Here is a 17,875-nt window from a genome sequence, read left to right as displayed (position 1 = left end):
ACAGGGTATTTAGGATTTTCAAAGGGTATTTAGCATGTTCAGGCTAAATTTGACATCAGGTATAACCATAACAAAGCTTATATATTTTAGGATGAAAACACACTAGTGTAAATGACACTTTATAGTGGTTTAGCCAGTCTTTATTGAGGGGTTCAACTTGTCAGCTAACCAGCTCATATGAAATTAAAAGCTTTTTAAAAACTTAAAACCAGAACCAACGTACTAATCCAAACCCACCTGGTGGTCCCAAACCACCTTCTGCTGTTTTCTATTCTGGGTTAGTTGATACAATTCATTTTATATTTACTAGATTGTTGTAAAGATGGTAGTGTTATTTAATCGCTGCTCTGAATCTGTGCTGCCAATGATTATCAATGTGTTGTCTGACTGAAAGAGACTTTTGTGCTGAATTTGATCTGTTTCCATGTTGTGCCAGAGCAGAGAGACATACCCAGATGCTGTATGTGATTTGGCTTTCAGTCATTTAAATGCTCAGCTCCAGCAGATTACAGTGGATATTATTGATTTCTCACATTGTTGGGAAATTTCAGTGTCCCGCAACTATATTCAGCTTGGTCACTGAACCAAATCAATAGTGGACGGCAGATAAAGTGAGATACGATTGAGCCATAGGAACACCACATGCTGGTGTTGATTATATTTGTCCTGCTTGGTTAACATTTATGTATTTAACAGTGGGTAAAAAGGATCTTTAAAGGGATAGTTCACCCAAAAACACTAATTTCTCACTCTTGAGTGGTCTGAGTTTCTTTATTTTGTTGTACACAAAACAAAGTATTGAAGAAAAAATAAACAAATACTATATAAGTTATAAGACTGATTTCACGCGGCCGCCATTTTAAACAGCAAAATCAAGGCTGCGGTGGGAAGAAACCCAGATGTATCGCCTGAGTCACACAGAAATGTTGTGTACCTGGCTGTATATCTTATCAGCGAAGAGAAAAGTGACACAAATTTATACTTTCACTTCATTCAGAGTGACCCGAAGGTCCGTTCTGAATGGAAACTGAAAATAAAAAGTGATATTGGACCTCATTTTTAGCTAAGTTAAAGGAAATGGAACTAGTTAGCTAAGATTTTCTTCCCCAAACACATGTTTTAGATGCTATTCATCACACTTAAGTTAATGAACTGATTCTTTTACTATATTAGACTTGTCGCGATACAAAATTTCAGTACTGAAATGTAAAAAGAACGTCCATTTCCTGTTAACATTTAAGCACTGTTGATGGCGTTCTTAAACACTGCTGATTTGCCATTGTGTGCACATTCTCAACAGAAATTACTCATGGTCATCCATTCACCCCACTTCGATGTTTAACTGTACCGAGCGCAAACACAGACGAGTGATCCGCTGATGAATAGACTGATCTTCACAGCTTTAAAACACCAATGTCCATCTACCTGTTTTTGCAATCTGTGAAGAACACGCTCAGTGGTGCTTAAATGTTATTGGAAAATGAACATTTTTAAAACTTCAGCACCAGGGCAACACTATTACAGACAACACAAGGGTGTGCTACAGAGGACTGCAGTGTTTTATCCCTCACCAGCTTACATAGACTGAAGCAGGGAAGCGTCCCCACTGTGTTTACCTAGTGCCATGAATTGAAGCCTAGGGTGACACTTAAGCATACTATTAAAGAGATTGTGATGTTGTTTGATGCCTAATATGCTTTTAATTGTTTAAATTAAATTGAACTAAATTATATTTAAGTGATGTTTACACAATTTCTGCATTTTAAATTTGCAGCATCAGCTATAGGTGTGTAGTACACAGCATGTTGTTGCAGCGTTTATAGTGCAAATCCTATGCTTCCACGTTTCTTCCCACCGCAGTCTTGCTTTTGTGTTTTAAAATGTGAAATAAGCGTATGGTAAAAGATTTCTAGCTTTTTTTAAAATATCTTCTTTTATGACTTTTTACTTTTTTTTGGTCTTTTTATGACATTTTTAGGGTAAACTATGCCTTTAACTATCATTTATGTATTATATGTACTGCTATATTAGTAGAGAGCACAGTCTATAAACATACTCGGGCTTTACGGTGATGCAGAATTATGTCTGCTAGTAATTCTGTTATGCTTTTTATAAAATTTCACGCAAGAAGTGGAATAGTCAAAAAGATAAGAGCTTTTCCTGCAGTTCAAAATAAAGTGTGTCCACACCTTCAAAAGGTAAATCAATAATAACAGTTATCTTTTGTATAGCTCTTTTTTATCGGACAGCCTAAAATGGTTTTGCATAATGTGTCTACTTAAAATGTAAATTGTTACAAAGAGCCCACAGAATGAAATCATATTTTTTGAATTTGAAAATACAGGGGAGGAACTTTGAGTGCAAAGTCATTTGCACAAGGTGCATCTAAATGAAGGTCTCACAGATGTGACTTCATTCTTAAAGATAAACAGCTTTCCACAGCATTAGCTACAGGAATACATATGCATTGCGGTAGAACCAAAATTAACTCTAACCATTTGTTCAATCATCTGAAAAAAAAAATCAAATAAATAAATTAAAAAAAAAAAAAAAAAAAAAAAAAAAATATATATATATATATATATATATATATATATATATATATATATATATATATATATATATAAAATTACTACCCTGTGATTCTCTGACAGTAATTTGGAATTGCTGGTAATTGCTTAGCTTTGTTCATAACTTTAATGACCAGCCTATACACCTACATGATTTTATGCTACTACTCTTGTACTGTATGTTTTGTATGAGGCGAGCTATTTATGTGATGAGAAGTGACTGAACTTTGTGGTGGTCTACTGTATGTGTAAAATTTGGTGTCACTTTGTAATAAGTGGCCTTAATCACTTGGTACTTGGATTACAACAATAGGTACAATATTGTGTTTATACTGTATTGCACAGGACTAATGGTGCTATTGATAGGGCATATAGGCAAGTTTAGGGACAGGTTTGGTGGTACTCTAATTCATCTTTATTTCTATAGCGCCTTTACAATGTATAATGTGTCAAAGCAGATTATTATAGAAGTTCTAGTTAACTGAAACTGTCAGTCCAGTTTTCAGAGTTGAAGTTCAGTTTAGTGCAGTTCAGTGTGGTTTAAATTTCACCTCTAAAAATTCCAAACACTAAAGAACAAATCACTCGATGTACAGCTCCACAAGTCCCAAATCAAGTAAGCCAATGGCGACAGTGAACATATTTTACCAATTGATGAAAGTGAAGAAAAAACATTGAGAAAAAACAGGCTCAGCTGGGCACGACCATTACTGTAAGGGCAGCTTTAAGGGTGGATTCAAGTTTAACGGATGGGTCAACGATGTAATTCTTAATGTAATTACAAAAATTGATGAAAGATATAATTACAGGCTTATATATTTTAAATACCAGTGCAATGTAGAAACATCAATGCACATAATAAGTGAACTGTATAAAATGATTAATTCAGATTCAAGTACATAGTTGTTAAGGTCACATGCAATTTTAAATCGTTAGGAAGTTGAGGAGCTTTCAGAACTAGTGGGTTTTCTACTTAGATTGGGGTCCAATGAAAGTAAAGCCCCTGCATGGTAGATTTTTGCATCTATGCACTTCCGTAGATGTGTTCCAGGTGCAAATGTCTTTGTTCCAAACAGTAAACAGCAGGCAGCAAGATCATGCTGTTGTCAAAGAAGCCTCATTATGCTCTATTCTGAAGTTGAGTGCATTGTGAGAAATGTTTGTGCATTGTTTCCCAACCGTCTAATTTATTTTCTTTATTTATGCTCTGCATGGAATGCATTGTATGCTCATTTGGTTATTTATCAGTTGGTCTTTTATCAACTGTGAGTCATCCCTTCTATGCATTTTATTTGTTTTCTGCAGAATCACCAATTGCTTAATGTAGGTATAGAGCATTCTTTTTCACTCTTTAAAATGCTATCTTTAAATATAACTTCTTAATAGGCAGCAGCTCACCAGATTCCAAAACAAAACTTGATCGTATTGTCCACATAAAATGCCTAAGCACTGTGCTTAATGAAGTTATTCCCCGAGTTAACTCGAAGGCTAGTTAAGCTCTGACCTTGTTAGGAGCCTTGTAAAGCCCACCAAGCTGATGTATCTTAATCACTTCATGTAATTACAGACACCCCACCCCAACCTAACCCTCTTCCAAAATCAAGCTCATCTCCCTGTGCACCTCAGATAAACACGTATGAAACCCCCACTCACCCTGAGAATCTGGGATTCAATCAACAACAAGGGGTCACGTTTAATTAAAAGCTGATGAGAAAATATATTTAATTTCAAGTGCAATTAATTATGTAGGCCTGTAATTGGAAACTCTAGCTGTGTTGTCTAATGAACCCAATTAAACCTCCTGACAGATGTTTTTGACTTGCCGCATAGTTTTGCCATTCCCCTCCATTCCTTTTTTTCTGTGGAGTTTGCAAGAACTGCTTCCTGGAAAGGAGTGAGATCGCAGAAATTGGAAGCCGTGTGCCATTTTCTCAGTGGTGGCATGCTCATTAAGAAGGTCATTATGTCCTCGGCATCTGAAGGTCATCAGCTTCCCTCTGTGTTCATTTCTTAGCGTGCTGGGCCCTCATTGTACCTCCCTACATGCAACCTCAGTCGTAGTCATAAGACACTTACTCAATTTGTCGATTGACTTTGAAGCGCCATGCTTTTAGTTTTCTATCTTTTTGCATCTTAGTGTTACAACCAGCTTAAGACAATTTCGGGTTTATCTAACATTATATAAATCCAGGATACTGAGAGATTGGTGTTCTGGGATTAGAAGGACTGGTGGTGTTTAGACTTGCATTGTTAGTGGGTTTAGGTTAACTTGTGGTAGCCTCAGTTTATTTCTAACCTGAATATGAATGACTCTATAATTGGAAAGTTAGGTCACAGTGCAGCTTACAGTAGTACCCTTGGGCACTTAGCACCAGGTTGTCCTGGGGGACTTTCTCTGCAATTAGTATCACTGTGGACAAATATGTATCTCTTAAATCGGCAACTGCCTGCTGAATCAAATCTATTAAATCAAGGCACTCTTCTAAAGTACATATTCGGTGTATAGTTTTTATATGCACCTTAACCAGAGTAGATTTTTTTTTCACTCCTGGCAGATTTTTCGAAGCTTCAGTGTGAAAGTGAAAAATGGTTTAGACATTTTGATCTAGTAACTTGCTGATGATGTGCATTTCACTGCTTCTAATTTATAGTCAAGCATCTGAACTTGAAGTGAGACCAGAGAAGGACACAGAGACAAGGAAATTCCACTGGGAGTTTTTGTGAAAAGATGAAGCACTCTTCACTGGGGAAACTTAACACCCAGGAGTGCTCTCCAAGGTCTTACTGATTTGTCTGCAGATTGATTTGACACCTATGTGTGTTTTTAAGGGCTTAAAATCCATCTGTGCTCAAAGCGAGTAAGCAAACAAGTTACATAAATCCTTAAAGATGAACTATAGTCAAATTTTTGAGAGAAGAAACTCTGCACTGAATGGAGTAGCATCCCTCAGCAACCATTGTAATCTCTTGTAAACTCTCCAAATTCTACTTCCGCTATGTCAGACACTACACAGACCTGTTATTTTGTTTTTGTCACTTCCATTTGCAAAAGTGGGGTCCATTATCCACACACCTGCCTTCCTACCTTTAAACTTTTTTTGTTTCTTGGTTGAGGATTTCAAGTTTTCAGGTGAAGTCTATAGTTTGATTTTAAATATCCCCCCAAGAAGTGCCAAAGATCTTGCTCCCCAGGATTCCTGCAGGAGGGGTGTCAGAGTAATTAGACGGCTAATGAGAGGACTGAGAGCTGCCGTGTTCAAGGCTCATCCATTCAAGTGTCTAAGGGGAATTAATTAACCATATGCTTGCTAATGTGCCCTGTCCATTCTATGATGGATGAGCAAGAGATGGCATTTCTCAACCCAGGATTATGCTGCCCCTCAGATCTCAGCATTGTCCTCTTTTTTTGACCCAGGATAATGCCTTTTTGTACGTAAATGGATGGATTGTGTCTTTTGTTGTTGCCTCTTTCTCAGGAGGTATTGCAAAGGTTTGAAACACAGACGTAGAACAGTAATGAGCCTTGTGTTACTCTTAGACTGAAGCAGTAGTTTGTTCAAGCTTTCTGCTTCCTAATTGGCTTGCACGGATCTGCCAAAGCGACCTGCCAAAACAGAGATTGCATGGATGTTGTGTGTGTCCAGGCTTGCATTTCAGCACTGCTGCCGTTTTACTCTCAACAGGTCATGGGGCCTTTCCACTTGCCATTCCAGCGGGACCCTCATTAAAAAACAGCTAACTTAGACCACTTCCACCTGTCCCTGCTTTGCTCCCTACTCAGGGAGCTTGGCTGACAGCTAAAAGAGAGAGAGAGAAAGAGAGTGAATTTGGATGATGGAAGAGTTTGTGTGAGGTTGAGAAACATATTTCATAAGCTGGACTCTTCCCAACGCACTCTCGAAAATCATAGATACTGGGACAGCTCAGACATAAATCATAATGAGGTTGGGTAGTGGGGGGTAGCCAGAAAGTGTGGGGTATTTTACATCAGCGCTAGACAGGAGAAGTTATGAAAGGGTCCAGATTGAAGATAGGCCACTTGAAGGAGCAATTACTTGGACATTTAGAACGACACCTAGATGCCTTTCATTCGATTGTTCACCTCCTCTGCGCATGCGCCGACAGCACTTTCCGCTTCCACACACAGAGCCACAAATCAGCCGGTGTGCTACAGAAAATAAGAGAGAGCTAGAGGAATGCCTTACTTGATCTTGGGTGATGACAAACCGAGCCATCTGTCTCGTAGCGCGTCTGTCCGCCTTTGACATAGTCAATTCCAGCGGCACTGAAGGAGGCGGAGGCGCCCGGTCGTTTGCATTTATATTGTCTCTCTAGACAGCCTCGACTTTTTATCGCCTCAACAAATGCTCTCTTGCAAAAGTAACGGCAACATTCAGACCTTTTTTTTTTTCAGGAATGCCCAAATCTGACGGAATGCATGAATGCAATCAACAAAATGCGCGCCCTGCAATTTTCCAAATGGCTATTGATTGAGTAAGCTGGAGGATGGCCACTCTCTTCCAGCGTGTTGACGTCTGTCAAAGGCTTCATCGTTTTTCAGGCCACTTTTCACAGTTTTGTAAATGTGGGGTTTGCTACCATGTAATAAGCCTTTAATTAATGACCAAATGTGCAAAGGGATGTGAAGCAGAACTCTCCATTTGTCATGACTAGTTTGATCCACAGTCTCTGAACCATTCGTTGGGCTTTTAAAACTGCCAATTTGATGCTTCTGGTTAAGCTAGGGCAAGCACATCTTTGCAGAATCTTAAGGATCATTGATTTTACAACATGTAAAGCTGGACAAAGGATATCCAACCAAAGACCCAGTAAAACAATTAGACAAAGCTCTTTGTTTTTCTTTGAAAATTAATTCAGGCCCTCTGTAAACACCACTCCAACCAATCAGCCCCTGCTCAGTGGTGCATTGCTCTCTTAGATTCATTATTGATAATGAAAGTGACGTACCCACAACCTACGCCCCTCCCCACCAACCACTATGTCTGTTTCAAATATTGTTCTTTCTGCAGTTTTACATGGTTTAACCAAAGCAACTTATGTACCTACAAATGACACGACAGCCAATGTTATTTAACTGTGAATATAAGGATTAAACTAGGTATTACAGTCCAAAATTCACTTGCATGTAACCAGATTGATAAGGCAAACAGGGGTAGGCATGCCTGAAGATCAAATCCTACATTGTAAACTGATCAGCTAATGTTAATTTTTATAATATTTGCATTGTTGGAGCCTTCATGACTAAAAAGAAATACACATTTTGCCAAGGCAACCCAGAGTATTTTAATGCTTTAGAAGAGTCAAACATTTACATACAGTACCTTTAAGAACCTTCACCCAGCTTGGTGTAAACTCCTACAGTAATCTGAAATGATACTGTACTGTTCATCTAAAAAATCTGATGAATAATTGTATGCATTCTGTTACACAAACATAAAGATTAAGCTGAAGATTTCAACCTTTTTGTTTGTTGTCTTCGCTGAACCTACCTTTTTGTAATACAAGCATCAAGATTGGGTTTGGGGTCTGGCAATTATTCCAGCTATATATGTTTCTCTCACAAATGTTTTGACAGAATAATAAATCATTCATTTAGACCTTTTCTCACCCTGATTGAGACAAGATATCTGCCGCCACACAAAACAAATTCATAGTCACCTCTCTGAGATATTGAGTGGAGCGGAAAAGTAATTTTAGCCCTGAATTGTCACTACAGGTTGTCAAGAGAGTGTGGCAGAGAAAGCCACTTGTGCAATTTGAAACCAGCTCTGTACTTATGAAGGAGAAATGGGAACTCACGTAGGGAGAGAAATGGAGCATAGGAAAGAGACAAGGCTCAAGATCATTTATTTTATCTACTCTGACACAGCCGTAGTCCACCATAGTTTGTGCCGGCAGCAGTTGTCTTACATACTCTGGCAGCATCCCAATATGCCTGCTATCACGACTATAGGATGCATTATATGATTATCATAACCAGAGTCATACTGCATTGTTATCAGTATGCCAACAGTGCCTGGATGCAATGCTATTTTTAAATCATAGCTGAAATTATCCAGTTTGCAAGGGTCATGCTTTATTTGAATGTACAATTATGGCTATTAGCAAGCCATTAACTAAGACTTTTACCTCTGTAAACTAATAATTAGCTGATTATTAATAGTTAGTAAGATAATAGTTGGGTATAGGTATTGGATTACAGATGTAAAGTATTATCATACTTTGTAAGTAATAAATAAACAGTTAATGTATTAATACTAGGCAGGTAATAAACCAGTTATCAATAAGTGAGAATTGTTACTTAAAGGGTCCAGAGTGTATTTTTAAGGCTTGGTTGTGTTTATAATATGTAAAGCAATGTGTGCTCATGCTCAAAAACCTTTTTTTTTCATATATCTTACTTTGATTATCTTCAGCTACTCAACTTCATGAAAACGGCTTTTATATTTCTTAGTTCTTTCAAGAGGCTCTGATTGGTCAGCTAACATAATTAGCTGTGATTTTTTTGATCGGCTCCACGTCACCAGGAAAAGTGTCATGCCTCTAATACTGCCTCTAATACTGTCAGTCAGGATAGCTGTTACCTTTATCAGTTTGAGCCTGAATTAGACATAATATGAAGAGGACACAGCTGAATATCATGCCTATTCTTCCTGAAAAGTGCTTTTCATATATATTGGATTTATAAGTATGTGTAAGTAATATGAAACATTTACGGCTGCATAGAGAGGCATAGAGTGAAGATTGTGGGTGTTTACAATGATTTAATTGATAATATAAAGCTAAATTTGTTAGCGGTGCCAAACAGCATTTCCCATTGTTTACATCCTTGTTTAAATCATTGCTACAACATACCATTAACGCTAGACAATATGCATGTAATAGATCAATTTCAACAAATGAAACGCAGGTTGTGGCTTACAACCCACAGCTTCGTCTATTATGTTTTGATCGGTTCCTTCTTTGAGGTTCCTTTCTTTTTAGCCAAATCCAGCACTGAACTGCGAGAGATTCTGGAAACTGTCCTTTGTCAAATATTAGCTATATATTTTAAAAACATTTTTTTGGAACATTATTAAAGTTAAATTGTAAGCACTTCTCTCTTTGTATCGTGTTCTTTGGGAACCCAAATACAGAAACAGAACAAGCTCTGTGGAAATAGCAGTGTTTAGACACCATTTGCGCTTTCTCTGCTACATTACAGCACCTCTGGCCAAGCCCCATTGCTGAGCGTAGTGTATGCATGTGGTAAAACCTGAAGCATTTGTGATCTTACTAACCCAGAAGTTTTTTATTTTATTTTATTTATTTTTTTTTTTTTGTAGTCCACAAACTTTGCTTGCTATAGGCTTTGCTAAGCTAACTCTGTAAAAGCCAATGTCTTCGTTTGCATTGAGCTTTAAGTGTATTACATTCAGAGATGTTATTTAAGTTCACACAGCTACATTACACATCAACTAAAGTTTAAAATATGGTATCTTAGTGAATCACCGCTTTAAGCTAAAGTGTTACTGGGTTTTCTTTACTTTTGATATTAGCACTAATATTATTACAATAACATTAGCTTAGCGTAAAACTTTCCTTATTCTCTTGTAGCAAGTCATTCTGACATGTGGTGCTTCAAAAGTATGTAACACAACAACCAGATTAGATAACACCAGGTACAAACAATAAATAAATGAATTAATAAATATCATTAAACTATACCGTCTTAATGCTTACTCATAAATCTGTACTTTCCCATTGCCCTGAAGTAGATACTTTTAGCATGAATTAGTATGCATCCCATGTTCCAGCCTTACGCTCTTAATTGAATTGCTTGGTTATTTACACCCTATGCTTTAAACTTCCATTCAAATGAAGTAAGAAAGAGCTCCAAAGCCTTTTGTTGGCATTTTATTTGCTGACCGAAGACTTCCAGGACAAGGTTTTGCCTGGCTAAGCTGGTCCTGACCATTCTCGTCCTGGTGATCCATCATGCCTTGCCCCTCCTTCCCTGTTCACTGCGCCATCAGAGTTCATCGCAACGGTTGCTTCTTTTGTTGACCTTGTGAAATATCGCCGCGTCTTCTGGTACTGCTAATGCATTCACCCGTAACTCTTGTTGTGTTCTTGCTGACTTGATCATTTCCTTGTCTCTTTAGCCATGGGGGGTATTAGTAAGCTAATGGGCATGAAAAGAAAAGTTGCCCTTTGGGCTCCGGATTTTCTTTCTGTTGGCTGAACTTTTTTTTTTTTTCCCATGGTTACTGTTGCTGCTGTTTTTTTTTCTGCAGTTCTTGTTTATTGTTTTCACACTACCACAATATTATTGGTGCTCAGTTATCAATGGTAGTTGAAGGAAATAAATTATTACAAATATATATATATATATATATATATATATATATATATATATATATATATATATATATATATATATATATATATATATATATATATATATATATATATTTAGCTGTCATGACAGTACATAATATTTTACTAGCTATTTTGCTGGTGTAAATTTGGTATTCAGCCTAAAGTGAATTTAAAGGCTTAACTACAGTAGGTTAATAAGGCTATGTGTTAACTAAAGGCAAGTAATGCTAGGTAACAAGGCATGTTATTGGACAACTGTGGTTAACAAAAGGAAAAGCTAGGTTGCTGCCGGAAGTGGTGTTAGTGAGGCCAGCAGGGGGTGCTCAATCTGTTGTCCGTGTGGGTCCTAACACCCCAGTATAGTGAAGGGGACTCTATACTGTTTATTCAGCACCATCTTTTGGTTGAGACATTAAACCGAGGTCCTGATTCTCTGTGGTCGTTAAAAATCCCAGGATGTCCTTCGAAAAAAGCAGGGGTTTAATCCTGGCATCCTCTATTGCTCTGTTAAAAAGCTTATGGAAAATTTTATATTGCATTGTAAAAAAAATTTAAGCCAGTACAGCAAAAAATAAATAAATAAACAAATAAAATAAAATAAAAAATAAACTATTTTTATTTCCTTTTGCTTTTTCTTGATGTTTTTTGTACAAATTAATATTAATTTCAAATTACGTTAGCATTATTGCAGTAGTTTGGGGTTAGGGTTAGTGTAAGTTGACATGTACAAAGATTCCTATTGTCAGTAAAATGTCTGTTTAGCAGCAGTATCAGCAGATATTAAGCGGACAGTCTACTAATACTCAAGTGGACTATCAAAATAAAATGTTACCTTTTGTTTTTGTTGTTAATAATAATGAGCTCGATTCGTTTGGCATATGTGAAACACGCAATCACGCTCTGATTCGTGCCAAATCAATCATTCGAGATCTCCTGAATGAGGTGGTCTCGGCTCGATTGTAGCGAACTCTGGAGCAGATCGATTGTAGTGAGGAAGCAAAACGATCCGAGCCTGGCTATATCACAGTGTATTATGGATATGTAATAGGCATATATGGCTATATGAAGAAGGAATTATAAGTGGGGCTGGATGTCATTCCTACCGGTAAATGTGCGTTTCATGTTAAATATGAAAGTGAAAGCATGCGGAGCTAATAATGAGAGCTGTTTATCCGTTAGGAACATTTACCGGAACTGCAATCTAACCAAAGGTTCTGTATGAAAGAGACTTACCTCTGATTTATATTTGGTGATGATGTCTGGGCATCACCATTCAAAATTAAAGTGTAGCTTTCCGCTTATAATGTCTTATTGCCAATCGCCATAAATTAAAATAAGGACGCATGACAGCTAAGCGGGACTCTACAAAATAAACCATGAAACTCTGATCAATGTAAGGAGAAATAACTCACACGTGACTTGTTTAAGCTGTTTTGGTATATTTAGAAATTTTGTTGTGTGGAAGCAAAGTTGGCAGGAGCTTGTTTGGGTGAACTTGTAAAGTTTTGCTCACAAACAAATCTTTTTAACTTGATTTGGGTTAAGTAAACATGTTAAATATAGTTACACAGCCATTTCTTTTACTGATTTTTGCCAAACCAACAAAAAAAACAAACAAGTATTTTATATATTTTTTAAAGTAGAAATGTTTTTTTTTTTTTTTTTTTTTTTTTTTTTTTTTTTTTACATTGTATGCAAGTTAAGTAGTAAGACAAGTTACTGAACAACTGTGGTTAACAAAATATTAAGGGGACTAATAATAATGACCATTAAAATATACTTAAAATTGCTTTAATCAAAGAAATAATACTACTTCTTTCTACAGAAGAAAATATGCAACAGGAAATACTGTTTAACTATTATTGCTCTGTTAAAACCATATGGGAAATATTTGAAAAATTGTCAAATATAAATTGTAAAAATATTATATAGACTTATTAAAGTCAAATAAATGCTAAATTAATAATCAAATATTTATCAAACATTAAAGTAAAAATAATATCATTCATAACTATTTAATTATTTTTAAAATCTCCAAATTTCCAAATGAAAATCTACTTTGATTCTATCGGTGATCCTAAACTGCCAAAGATTAATCAAATCAAAGACATTTGTTTTCATACGGCGTCGGTTTAATTACCCCGCAGCCTTCAGGATGTTAATTTTCTGACGCAGTGTCTATAGTATTCCTTTGTGAATCTAATTTAATTACAATAATGTACACCAAGGCACAAGCTCAGTAATCACTGCTCCAGCACACATAAATTTACCATCTGCCGCTATTCTTTTCTCTGCAGCCATGCACCTCTTTGGACTCAACTGGCATTTGCAGCCGGTGCAGAGGCAGATATATCAGCTGACGGAGGACAACACCAGTGGCCTACATCTGCCCACAGATCTGGGGCTGCCACCTCTGGGTAACACAGGTCTAGAGTTTCCAGATCGAGGAAGCAGAGATGATGGTATGTTCAATGCTTATGGTTTTAGTTCAGTACTTTACAAATTTTTCATTATGGAAGAACTGTGAATATGTTGCTGCAGCCCTTTAAGAATTTTATTTGACACCTGTGCTTTATGTTGTTTCAACTCCAAAAGTATATGTATATGATACAGTATATAGACTTGTATTTATTATAATTGTTTTTTTTTTATCTAAGCAGATTCCAAATTGCTTCAATATGTTAATAAAAATACAGATACAATAAAAATAATAATAATTATTAGAAAATAAAATATATATATTTTTCACATTAAACAATGATCCATTAGCAAATTTTGCATAGTTTAAATGTGGTCACTAAAGCTTTAGCATGTGTGCTTGAATATGAGAACCATTGAGGTTCATTCTTGTGTCAAGCAGGCATGTTTGAGCTTTTGTTCATATTTACTGATCAATGTTCATTGGTGAATACAATTCCAAAATAATAACTGTTGCTCATAAATAAATAAATAAATAAAATAATAATAATAATAATAATAATAATAATTTAATTTAATTTAACTTTATTTTTATTTTGTGTTATTTTTTTCTATTTTTTATTATTTTGTTTTATTTTATTTTATCTTATTTTATTTTGTTATATATATTTTTCTGTAATTTAATTTTTAATTTTATATTAATATTTTATTTATTTGTTTATTTATTTATTTTTATTTATTTTGTGTTATTAATTTTTCATTTTATTTTATTATTATTTTGTTTTATTTTATTGTTTTATTTTATTTTATTTTGTGTTCTATTTTACTTTTTATTTTATTTTAATTATTATTATTATTATTATTTTATTTTATTTTATTATTTTGTTTTACAAACATTTTAAAGTAAACATAATCTCAAAATTATATGAATTTGCGTTCTAAAGATGAACATGTTTTTTTTGTGTGTTTCTTTGGGGCAACATCAGCATAAATAGTGTAGGGACGTTCACACTGGGCAGTTATAGGAACAGGCCATCTCATTTTAGATTCATAGATCAGTCAATAGGGCTTTCCACTTCAGATAGTTACAGGAACTTAAAAACTAACCACCCAACCCACTTCCCAGATATCTCTTTTCATTGGACCACTTTCTTAGTTGAATTTGTCAATGTCACTAGGAACTTTAAAGTGACCTACATATAAGCCAGCCAAAAGCAACACCAAGCATGTACTTCTAGTTCTAAGAACTGTTAAAAAAGGCCCTAATCACTTTTATTCATTTTTGTGTTCGTTCATTCTTTATTATGTCAAATGAGCATTTACACAGCTAATTGACTGAAAGTAAAAGTGGAGTTAAATACTCAATTTAAATAAGAGCTCATTTAGTCCCCAGAAAATAAGTTCCTGTCTTTAAATCGGTCTACTTTCCAAACTGTTTAATGATCGTCTACATCAACAATAACTATATCATTAACTATATTTGCATTTACATAATAACAATCTGTACAGTTTAATAATTTTTGTGCTATCAATATTTATTGTCACATTCAAGCTCATTAAACCAGGATGGATTCAGAATGGCTCTCAATGTTTTTTAAAATTATTATTATAGTTTCTATCAGCTGAAAGTACATAAGCTAGATTTCACTAGCTGCTGTGTGGACTCTTTTATCCTGATAGAATGATTATTAAAACTATTGTCATCATTGCAGTTATAATCCTTTGTGCGAACAGACTTCCTACTACACGTTCAAGCAATTCCCAGTGGATGAAACCGAGTTCTTCTCTACATTTTCTTGTTTACATATTTCGCTTCATGAATATGCAATCCCATGTTGACTCTGTGTTGAATTCTTTTGGGATTTGTCAAAAAGAGTAAATAGCAGCCTTGATGTGAAAGGCAGCAGCTCAAGAAGTTTAGTCGGATTTATTTATTTATTTATTTCCTCCAGCCTTGATTAACCTTAGACCCCTTATTCTTTCTTTTTTTTTTTTTGGCCAAGCGTTTGAACTCATGCCCTTCAGTCATCTCATATCCGACAACACATTCCAACATTTCAAGCAAATTTCCTGCCAGATTTGCATGAACTCATCTCCTGCTAATTTTGCTCTGCGCCGGCCAGTATTATAACGTCTTATTTTTGATTTTCAAAGACCTCAAGATCCAGGATTATTTGTCAGCCAGCTCCACGCTGTGACCAGTCTCAGTCGCTTGCCATGAGATCTGCATTACAATCCACCCAGAGTTGCCGGGAAAATAGGAAGGGTATTATTTGCTCCTGGAAGAAGGAATGGCACAGCTTTAGGGATTGAGTATCCAGGGGCTCAAGGCAGATTAGAAGTTGCCCCATCCAAAAAGCCATGCTTTCCTTTCATCTCCAAGACTGGACGAGAGTTTTCCTGGCAGCGGAAGAAAGCAGACACAACCCCCCCTGGCCATGGAGACGGAAGTTTGTACAGTAGCAAAAGTTCACTTCTCAGCATATACACACGCACACACAAGCCGTATTTAGCCATTTGATTTGCCACAGGCTTCGGACAAAAGGTGGGAGATCAGACCATTACCATATAGATGAGTCGGCGAGACGTCTTTTTTCATTTAGCGGCTGGCAGAGTAGGAGCGAGCGAAACCACAAACACAGAGTCTCCGCTTGAGTGACATCTGCGGCTGAGGGGAAATCGATAGGTCGGGCTTTTTAATTCGGACTGTCAGAGTAACATTGTCATCAGGAACACAGCGAATCAATCTGGTGTCACTGCGCGGCACATCCCTGGCATTAACTTAAATAAACACTGTACCGGAGAGGATTTCTGACCAGCTAAATGTTACGGCTTCTAGTCATCAGTTCAATTACCCATAAACATGTTATCTGGAAAGTGCATTCATGCATTCGCAGACTCTGCATCTGGTTGGTTCTGATTTGCAGGGGAGGATGACGGTACTAATTCACTCTGCAGGCATGAGGATTGGCCATCTGTGGGGGAATGTGATTTCATCTCATAATCAACAACAGCAAAAACAATAGCAAAATGTGCCATCCATTATTAATAGATCCCGCAAACATGTTCATTTGTTCTTTCATTTATTTATTTATTTTTTTATTTTTGGTTATTACTATTATGGCGACGCAGTGGTGCAGTAGGTAGCGCTGTCACCTCACAGCAAGAAGATCGCTGGTTCGAGCCTTGGCTGAGTCAATTGGCATTTCTGTGTGGAGTTTGCATGTTCTCCCTGCATTCCTCGTGGGTTTTCTCCGGGTGCTCCGGTTTTCCCCACAGTCCAAAAACATGCAGTACAGGTGAATTGTGTAGGTTAAATTATCCGTAGTGTATGAGTGTGAATGGTTGTTTCCCAGTGATGGGTTGCAGCTGGAAGGGCATCCGCTGCGTAAAACATGCTGGATAAGTTGGCGGTCCATTCCGCTGTGACAACCCCAGATTTATAAAGGGACTTAGCCGAAAAGAAAATGAATGAATAATAATAATAATAATAATAATAATAATAATAATAATAATAATAATAATTATTATTATTATTATTATTATTATTATTATTATTATTATTATTATTATTATATTTAAATTGTTGTTGTTATTATTATTATTATTATTATTATTATTATTATTATTATTATTATATTTAAATTGTATGTGTATTAGTTAATATCTTGATTAATTTGTCTGTCAATCCTTGGTTATTTTTGTATTTTTATTTGGATTGATGTGATACCCACCCTATTAAAATGAATATGATTAATGACATTAACACTGATAGTGTTATACTAATATATTTCCCTTTTATTTGTTCAATATCAGTCATATTTGTGAATTTATTTAATACCAAAACTTGAATGTTATTAAACATATTTATATTATCAGGCTAGTCCATCCATTCCATTCCATCAGTTCGTTCATCCAATCCTATACCATCCCATCCCATCTTATCCAGCCCATACATTCATCCATCCAATCCATCCAATTCATCCATCCATCCATCCATCCATCCATCCATCCATCCAAATCCAAAACAAATCCATTCGTCCATTAATCCATCCCAATCTAAATTCAAAACCAATCCATCCAAATCCAAAACCAATCCATCCATCGATCCATCCATCCATCCATCCATCCATCCATCCATCCATCCATCCATCCGTCCATCCATCCATCCATCCATCCGTCCATCCATCCATCCATCCATCCATCCATCCATCCATCCATCCATTTGTTCTTCCCAATCCAATGCAATGCAATCTGTCCATTCATCCATCTCAATCCATCCATCCAATCCAAATCCATTCCAATCCAGTCCATCCAATACAATCCATCCATCCACCCATCCAATCCAATTTCATCCAATCCAAATCCTTTCTATCCAAGTTCATTCAATTCAAATCCTTCCTAATCCAACCCATCCCAAAACCAGTCCATCCATCCATCCATCCATCCAAATCCAAATGCAAAACCAATCCAACCATCCAACCATCCATCCATCCGTCCATCCA

The 17,875-nt window shown here is 36.2% G+C and overlaps 1 protein-coding gene across 31 annotated transcripts in view; it reads left to right on the top strand.

Annotated features, from left to right (window-relative positions):
* The window catches only part of tenm4 (teneurin transmembrane protein 4), a 463,933-nt gene that overhangs the window by 231,056 nt on the left and 215,002 nt on the right, over positions 1-17,875 (top strand). For all 31 annotated transcript variants that reach the window (XM_073922732.1, XM_073922725.1, XM_073922721.1 and 28 more), the window contains 1 exon segment: positions 13,250-13,414. In XM_073922732.1, coding sequence (XP_073778833.1) covers positions 13,250-13,414 — 165 coding nt within the window.

The sequence above is a fragment of the Danio rerio genome, chromosome 15, assembly GCF_049306965.1.
Source record: "Danio rerio strain Tuebingen ecotype United States chromosome 15, GRCz12tu, whole genome shotgun sequence".
Taxonomy (NCBI): Eukaryota; Metazoa; Chordata; class Actinopteri; order Cypriniformes; family Danionidae; genus Danio; species Danio rerio.
This window is presented reverse-complemented; position numbering and strand designations above follow the sequence as displayed.